Genomic DNA, 8,586 nt, shown 5'->3' with positions numbered 1-8,586 from the left:
ACTAATAAATGTTTTCAGCCCCTGTAAGGAAACACCAATACTGGTCAGAGCAGGCCAGGTTTGTGAGTTTAACAGCTTTTCATTTTCTACAAGGGAAATAGAACCTACAGCATGTCAACTTTTTTAATATGATAAAAAAAATACTCTTAAACATTTTACTAAGTGACTTTTTAATTCCAGTTTTATTAAAGACAGTGTCCTTTGCTTGCATAGTCTATACCTAAAGCACTAGTCCTTGCACCAAGGTCCAGCTTGCTCTCAGCCGCCCCGGGAGGGGAACAGTCTTTGACGGTAGCCAAGAGACACCCCTGCAGGAGGCACAAGTGCTCTGGCCCTCTGGTGCCTTGGCAGCAGGGCTTCCCATGCACACACAGGGTTTCAGACACTGAGCCAATGGTCTGGACGGTCTTTTGTTGACTTCTGATCTCAAGTTGAGCTCCTCTGAGAGGTCATATATAAGTCCTTCTGTGTACCTGAAAGTTCACTTTTTGTATGTGTGTGTGGTTCTGGGGATTGAATCCAGGGCCTTGAGCCTGTTAAGCAAGTGATGTACCTGAGCCACACCCTCCAAGATCCCTGTAAATTTTTTTCTCTCTGCCACACAGTCTAAGTTGCCAAAGCTGACATCAGACTTTCCTCTTGCCTCAGCCTCCCTAGTAGCTGGCAGTACAGGCAGCACCTGGGATTGTCAAACTCTGCCTGTGATGGGAACTCAGTGTGCATCTGTCCAGGGCTGAGCATGGTTGTGCAGAGCTGTGCTCCAGGCCCCCTGCAGGGGCTGTGGAGGCTTCTGCTGCCAGCAGCCCTGGAGCCATCCCCAGTGCTCCTCCCAGCCTAGGGCGGGCAATTGCCTGTTGCTGTTCGCTGGCCCTGCTCACTAGGAACAGCTGCACAGCAAAGCCATGTTGCTGGCTGGCCTCAGCCCCACATTCCACACAACCTAGAGGTCCTGCCGGGGGCAGCTCCGCACATTTTATGAGATTCTTCCAGGTTAATCCTTTGTTCTCCATGGACCAACATTTCTGTGGAATTAGTTTCTTAAACGTTGCAAGTTGTCTCTGGCACCAGTTAAGTTTGAAACCCTGGAAATATCAAATAGAGGCAGGAAGCAGGCTGGGGACAAGCTGAGGGGGCTGCCACAGCATGACCTTGGGTAAGCAGCATGCTTGCCCACCTGGGCCTTTTGGGGAGGGCACTGGCTCACCTAGGCTCCCCAGAGGGGCCTAAGAGCAGAAGCAAGTTAAGATGTAAAGAAAACAACAGGAAATTTCACTCACGCTGGCTCTGCCCCTGCAGTTGGGGAGACCCCTTTTCCCATTTGTGCTAAAGCCAAAAATGGGAAGCAAACGCCATGAATTAAAAATATGTGCCAAATATTTAGTCAGAGGTACGGACCTTTGGTTACTGTGTGGTCTTGACACCCAGTCCTATGGATGGGCTTACCTGGCCTGGGTGCTGGGGGCCTCTGTGACCACCCAGCTGGAGCACACTGCCCCCTCCCCACTTGATGCTCAGCTCCTGCCTCCTGAGAGTCCTCTGCTCAACAGAGTGAATAAAATTCTTTCTGAACAACTTTTGAAATTAGTTCTCAACTCTGTGGCTGGGGAAGGGAGGGAATCCTGAGACCTTGTCCAAACGAGGGACCTCTGAAGAAGCCCTAAGCTGAGCCAAACCTGGGGCTTTGGCCCTTCCCTTGGTGGGCCACAGCCACCTGCCAAAGCAGCCCTTATAGTGCCAGGCTGGTCACCCTCGTCAGCACCAGCTTTTTGTCCTCTAGCCTGGTGGCGGGAGTTGTAGCTTTACGTGGCAACACAGTGCAAAGGGTTCTATGATTTCTGTACAACTAAGTGAATCTCGAGAATAAGCTTCTTGAGGTTCCTCCATCCACTTTCCAGGGTGTTTGGTGACAGTCAGCGGTAGTGCCTCAGGTAGACCAGTTTCTGGGGAGGGAACTTCTCCCTGCAGAGGGGACACTGCGCCTGTGGGGGATGGCAAGGTCACTGACAACACATGGGCTGCCCCTTCCTGCTGAACCTATGATCTGCAGCTCAAGACCATGGAACAGCCTTCCCCAGTTCTGACAGGGTGGTGGTGCTAGGCATGGTCAGTTCTGGCCCACAGCAGCTGTGCCCCTGGACACTCAGGGTACCACACAAGGGGCTCCTCATTCACCCTCAGCACCTATGGACCACTGGTACTGGGGACCTTCCTGTTGGGCTTATTCTGCCTGAGCTTCACTGTATCTGCCCAGCAGTGCTTGGGCAGGCAGCTGTGGAGGGCTTCAGGCTTCGTCAGGAAGACAGATATTGGGCCACATGAACTGCTCTGAACCCTTTCTTTTAGGTCTTCCCACCAGATCCCATTCTGGATGCACCCTGTCCTACCCGTTGGGAAAGGGCTCCCTCTGCACTGCTGTGCACGAGTTCCACACTTGGTACACTGGGCTCTCAGAAACGCCCATCCAACTGGCATTACTGAGTCTCTTGGGTGTGTTTCCAGAAGAATGAGTTCTCCTGTCCTTGTCCTGCTCCATGATGTCCAGGGCGCCCTCCCTAAGAGCTGTCTGGCTAGAGCCATTCTGTAGTCCCTCCCAGCAAGGGAAGTGCCCAGCTGCCTAGGGGATGCAGCATGTGCACTCTGCCACTCGGCACCTGTCCTGCTAGAAGTGGAGTCCAGTGTGGGCACAAGGATGCCCTGGTGGGTGCAGCCTGGCAGGGCAGGGTGAGGGCAATATGGCCTGGGCCTTGTGCTCACCACATGGACTTCTACCTAAACACGGCTCCACGCCTAACTGACCTGGGCGCTTTTAGAAGAGGCCACCCTCCACCCCAGACAGAGGGACGTTTAGAAGGGCTCGGGCTGGCCACACACCTTGGTGCTGCACCACTCAGTGATGCACTCCCAGCAGAAAAGGTGGCCACAGGGAGTGGCTGTTGTGTGCCTGCGCTCTTCCAGGCACAGGGTGCACAGTGGTGCGCGGGAAACGGCTCTGTCTTCCAGCGAGCTCCTGGGGAGGGCAGGGCAGTTGAGGTCAGAGTGCTGTCCAGTTCTTGCAGTATGCCCAAGCACCCCAATAGCCCTTGCGCACCTGCGGTGGGACAGATTGCGGTGCAGCCTCCACTCCTTCCTGGCTCGCCGCCTCTGCCTGAAGCCGTACAGCTGCAGCCCCACGGAGAGTGCCAGGTGCAGCAGGGAGACAAGCCCCAGCAGCCGGTAGCTTGCGCGAGCCCGTGGGTCCTCTCCTGACAGGTGGTGGATCCGCAGCTGTCAAGGTAGGTGGCCCCAGAGCCATCAGCACCCTGAAGGGGACCTGGCTCCAAATCTGCGAGAGCCCCTGTTCTGTCAGGCCCAGGCCTCCCAGGGTGCTGGGAGTGCCCCAAGAATGAGACCAGGCCTGGGGGTGGGTTTGGGGAGACTCAGGAAGAGGCCCTAGGCAGGAGACTGACTGCTGGCCATCCTCAGCATAATTGGGGTGAGCCTGAGGCTGGACAGGACAGGGGAGTGGGTGAAGATTCTGTGGTCATCCAGTAACTGCCTTTTGGGGAGAAAAGGGACTAACTGGAAAAGGGCCAAAGAGAAGCTGAGGGGACATGGAGCTGGACATGTGGACACTCCTCATCAGCTGCACTGTTACAGGGACAGACATGTCCCTATTTTACCAAGGTATATGGCTCCCTGACCCTACACACATTCCCAGTCTCTCCTGTACCTAGTAATGTAACTTCTGGCCATGTTACTGAAGAAAAAGCCCATTGGCCCCAAAGCGGAGACAGTCCAGCCAGATAGGCATCTTGGGCCAGAGTGGGAGCACATATGGAGGTGGCAGACCCCACAGCCAACCTGGCCCTGCTGCCCTTGTGGAGAGGAGCCCCATGCCTGCCCGGTGCCTGGCCAACAGTGGCCCTGGAGGGGGGAGAACAGCCACTCAGCAAATCACCCAGATCCTGCAAGGTGTGAGGACCTACTAGATACCTTCAGGTCTGGGTGCACTGAACATGGAGACCCCACCACAACTCTGCAACTGATCCTGGTGACCTGCTTATATGTGGGGTGGGGCAGGCAAGATTGAGAGGGACCTGGGAGGGGCTCAAGGCAGCAGTGCAGTGGCCAAAGAGAGTACTGGGGTCCTACTATTCCTCCCTGGACCAAGACCAGTCCACCAGTCCCACCTGTCACCCTTTAACTCATCCCCTTCAGGATGTCACCCTGAACCCTGGGCATGGCCAACATGACCTCCCTTCTAAAAACTCAGGCAGCATTGTAGCCCAGGAGGGAGGGCACCAAGGCTGGGGGCAGAGAGATGCTCCATGGGTGCCAGTGGAGAGCCAGGATAGGAAGAGTCGGGGTGGCTGTCAGGAGCAGACGAGGGAGGCCTGGCAGAGATGCTGTCCACATGATCAGCTGTTGGAGAAACATCCCTGGACCAAGACCCAAGACACTGCCCCTGTGCCAGGACTGCAGAACAGTGTGAGTGGGGCCCTGGGCACTGGGCTGGAGCCTGCACTCGGCACTGACTGGGACCACTTGCTCCTTCCCCAAAGCAATAAAATGACACAGCCACAGTCTAGACCTGTGCTGCAGATCTGCCCCAAGACTGGACCAAGGTCTCTGTGTTTAGTGACCTATCCCCAGCTCCTGGCAGCCCTGCACAGCAAAACAGACTTGCCCTACCCTCAGAGTTCATGGAAGTTGGACTTTCCCAGGTCTTCCAGCAAAATGTAACTGAGTAAAAACTGTGGTTTTCTGAGTAGACTGCAGCACTTGACTGATGACATCATCACATAGATCACTAGCACAGACCCTGCAGCAGTGATCTAGCTGTCCAGGCGGGGCCCTTGGCTCTACTACTTACATAAGTGATCCCTGTGAGCCTCTTGGCCAGGTGGTAGAAGATGCCATGGATGTAAAACCAGGCTACGTGGAGGCGATGGAGGCAGGCGAGGCCCTGTCTAAGGATGAAGGCAGCCCGCTGAAGTGTCCTCCTCTGTTGCTCGGTCAGGGTAGCCACGTGGCGACGAACCCATCGTCGTGTCCCTGACCGGCCACGCCCACTGGGCACCAGGCTACCCTGTGAGGGCCGCATGCTGTCACCTTCAGCCTGCAACTCCTGCTCCAGGGGCAGCAGGGCCTTGTCCAGCAGGTAGGGCAGGACTGCATGAAGTGTGACCAGCATACAACGGCGGAGCCTGGAGGGCACATGCCGCTGGGATGGGTCCACCTGGATGATGCCCACATACTCCTCCCCAAGCGTCTGGTAGCCTAGAAGGACAAGGACAGGTGTGCATTGATGCAGGGACAGGCTCCTGTGGTCAGCCTGTCCTCAGTCAGCTTCTGTACCTGAGCATCAGTCCACTAGTCCCACCTGTCACCTTTAACTCATCCTCTTCAGGATGTCACCCTGAACCCTGGGCATGGCCAACATGACCTCCCATTGCAAAATCCACCATAGCCTCCTTGTGACCTCAGGGACACAACCTGCCACTCAGGCTGTCCTCAGCTCCTGGGATCTGGCCTGTTATGATTGGGATCTGGAAAGTCCCCCAGACTTATATGTTGAAGGTTTGGTCCCCAATGTAGCGATAGGGCTTTTGGGAAGCAACTGAGGCACTAACCCACTGGTAAATTCATAGTTGAGTGGGCTACTAGGAGCTGGGGCCTAGCTGGAGGAGGCAGGTCACTAAGGATATTCCTTGGCCTCTTCCTCTATTCTCTGCTCTGCTTCCTGGCGGCTACAAGTCAAACAGCTCTGCTCTTACATACTCTCCACCATGGTGCTCTGCCTGGCCAGAGGCCCAAAGCAACGGGGCCAAGTGAGCCAAAATAAACCTTTCCTTCTTCAAGTTGGACGTTTCTGCTTTTGTTGAAGCAATGGAAAGCTAACACACCTGTGCTCCCTGTTCCCCCAGGTTCTGATCCTCTTGAGAGCCTGTGCTTGTTCCCCTTTTCTCCCCTGCTGCCCCTCTACTCCCTGCCCATGCGGTAGGACTCAGTCTTGTTGCTCCCTACCTCCCACACACTCCAGTGCAAACCCAGACCTGGCTCACTCCCAAATACCCGGCTTCCAGGTCAGCTGCCTAGCAGATATCATCCCCAATTCACTGCTACCAACAGGGAGCTTCCAGACCACCTGGGAAAGCCTGCTCCCCACTCCCTGTCTCCATGGAAAACCATGCTGGCCCTCCTATTCTTGAGGTCAAGCCCATAGTGCATCCTTGACATCTCTTCCTGTGTGTCTCCCTGCTTCTACCTCTGCCTGACCTCTCCCTTCCCATGTCCTTGCAACACCCCCACCTTTCAGAGGAAAAGCTAAAAGATCACAAAACTACTGTCTCTCAGGGGCACTCCCAGCCTTCTAAGGAGGCCTCCTTATCAGGGTCTTCTTGGCCCTGGGAAATGCTCTTTCTCAAAACTGGCCCTTTCCCCTAAAGAGCTCATCACCTCCCACAATACTACACAATGCAGTTATGTGGTGCTTATCAGCGACCAGAGCATTCCAGGGTGGCAGGACACCCCTGGGTGGCCCCCTTCTTTACAACTGGCTGGCATTTAGCGTGTGTTCAGTGATCTTTGCTGGGTCCCAAAATGGAATTGGCAATCCTGAGGGCCTATCAGGTCTTTGTAAGGATGACCATCACGCTTGACCTTCTCACTCCCCCATCAGAGATTACTGCTAGCACCCCTGGGACTCGGGTGACCACTGTGACCCACTTGTGTCACCAAGGTAGCCACTGAAAAAAACACCACCCTGGGCAAAGTCCTGGAAGAAGGTCTCCAGGGACAAAAATGATGGAGGGCAAGGCCCCTGGCTGGGGGTTGAGCCCTGGGCTCTGGGGAGTCCCAGGCAGCTCCTCCTCTGGTCTGTGGTCCCTTCCTTCCTGGGGCTGCATGTGGGCTAGTTTCAGGAGCTTCTCACTCTGCCTGGAAGCCCCCATCCCATCCCCGTCCTTTGACTTTGACTTGGGTGGGTTGTGGATCCCTCAGTGCCAAAGGCCTGCTGAGGGTGGTACCTGCAAGTGTGGTGAGGCCAAAGTAGGCTATGTCTGAGAGCAGCTCGATCTCTTTTCTCCACTCCAACCACTTCTTTGCACCTGAGAAGAGAAAAACACATTCCTGGGGGAAGTGGTGGGGTCCTTTAAGGGTGAGGGCCCACAAACTTCCCCAGGTGCTCAGTACCAGATCAAGTTCCTCCCCTTCCTGCAAGCTGAGAAAGCCCTCAACCACCCTTCTCTCTTCTGGCCTCCCTGGGCTCTTCCTCCTCCGGCCTGGGCCTGCGGCACAGACCGCTTCTGAGAAGTACCCGCTGCAGCTGTCTCCCGCTCCAGGGCCCGCCGCCCCAAGGCCCCAGTCTAGGCAGTACTGGGCCACAGGCTGGAGGCCGCCTGCCCGGCGTCACGCCCGGCTCTCCAGCTGCCTGGCCGAGCGATCCTGGACCTGCACTTGCCCACCTGTCGCGAGAGTGACGCCCACAGGTCCTATCTGTGGGGACGTTTGAAGAGTAAATGGGTGACCTTTGGACAAGCACGGAGAACAGCGCCTGGCACAGAGTACGACAAAGTGTTTGACAAATAAACACGCCACGTCCAAGCAGCCTATTCTGACCGTCACCCTCTCGCGGCCGCCGACCCGGCCTCCAGGGCGGGGCGCCCGCTGCGGCCCGGGGTGGAGCAGCTCCCTGCCGCCAGGGCCTGGGGCCGAGCCGCCACGGCGCCGGCCTCTCTCCCGTCGCGTCCTCCCGGGCGCTCACCCGCCAGGCTGTGCAGGGCGCCGCCCGCCGCGCTCCGCAGGCCGCCGCGGTAGTACTCGTCCTTCTGCGCTGCGCGGATCACTTCGGGGGGGGCGGCAACCCGCGCCATGGCCCTAACTTCACGACCACGCACCGCACGCTACCCCCGTGGGCGTGGCCTGATGGTGCACGACGTCGTGCGGCGCAGGCCTTGTGCGTCACTCGGACAGGGGCGTTGATTGTGGAAAACTTGACGGGGACTCGAACGAGGGCGCAGCGGGGCGGGGCCGGGGCGGGCGGGAGGCGGGGCCTGAGGAGAACTTGACAGGGACTCGACGGAGGGCGCAGAGCGGGGCGGGGCCGGGGCGGGCGGGAGGCGGGGCCTGCGGAGAACTTGACAGGGACTAGACCGAGCGCGCAGCGGGGCGGGGCCGGGGCGGGCGGGAGGCGGGGCCTATGGAGAAGCGTGCCGGGGGCGAGACCAGAGGCAGGGTGAGAGCTCGAGGCGCGCGGGCCCAAGGATGGGCGGCGGACACCCACCACTGCCCGGAGCCTCTGGCTAACTGAGCTGGGCCCGCGGAACCTGCGCTGGGGAGCCCTGGGACGACGGTGGCCGTCAGCCGCCAGCGCCCACCCGGACTCCTGACTCTTCCCAGCCGCTCTGCTCTCGGGAAGGGACGGATGGACCTAGGCGCGTGCTAAGGTCACACGCCAGCACGCCAGCGGGGTTGGCGCCGCCACAGGCCACAGAGGAACCTGGTGTCTGGGCGGCCGGCTGGGGGTCCGGGGTCGGAGGGAGAGGAAGACGAGTCCGGGGAGAGGGGAAATGGCCGGGCAGAGCGGGGCGGGGCACAACGGGAGGG

The 8,586-nt window shown here is 57.9% G+C and overlaps 1 protein-coding gene across 2 annotated transcripts; it reads right to left on the bottom strand.

Moving 5' to 3' along the window:
• Positions 1-163: 163 nt before the first annotated feature.
• Positions 164-7,909, bottom strand: PEX10 (peroxisomal biogenesis factor 10). Of its 2 annotated transcripts, none has more exons than XM_081307359.1 (6): positions 7,745-7,909; positions 7,008-7,088; positions 4,853-5,259; positions 3,089-3,264; positions 2,872-3,007; positions 164-1,979 (listed from the first exon to the last, which is right to left on the bottom strand). In XM_081307359.1, exons 1-6 carry the CDS (start codon positions 7,851-7,853, stop codon positions 1,911-1,913), a joined length of 978 nt encoding a protein of 325 aa, XP_081163485.1. In that variant the 5' UTR covers positions 7,854-7,909; the 3' UTR covers positions 164-1,910. The 2 variants fall into 2 exon arrangements, with proteins under 2 accessions (XP_081163485.1, XP_081163486.1); XM_081307360.1 differs by lacking the exon at positions 7,745-7,909 and adding an exon at positions 7,298-7,316.
• Between the last annotated feature and the right edge of the window lie 677 nt (positions 7,910-8,586).

The sequence above is a fragment of the Spermophilus citellus genome (genome assembly GCF_964194105.1).
Source record: "Spermophilus citellus genome assembly, chromosome: 9".
Taxonomy (NCBI): domain Eukaryota; kingdom Metazoa; phylum Chordata; class Mammalia; order Rodentia; family Sciuridae; genus Spermophilus; species Spermophilus citellus.
Note: the sequence above shows the minus strand (reverse complement) of the source record. Positions and strands in the feature narration are given on the sequence as shown.

Bases quoted from the DNA above. Each gene is read 5' to 3' on its own strand.
- PEX10 (XM_081307359.1), bottom strand. From the start codon at position 7,853: ATGGCGCGGGTTGCCGCCCCCCCCGAAGTGATCCGCGCAGCGCAGAAG. The intron at 3,008-3,088 runs GTGCGCAAGGGC...TGCCCTCCCCAG, and splicing joins CGCAATCTGTCCCACCGCAG to GAGCTCGCTGGAAGACAGAG. The intron at 1,980-2,871 runs GTGTGTGGCCAG...CATCCCCCACAG, and splicing joins CTGAGTGGTGCAGCACCAAG to GCGCAGTGTCCCCTCTGCAG.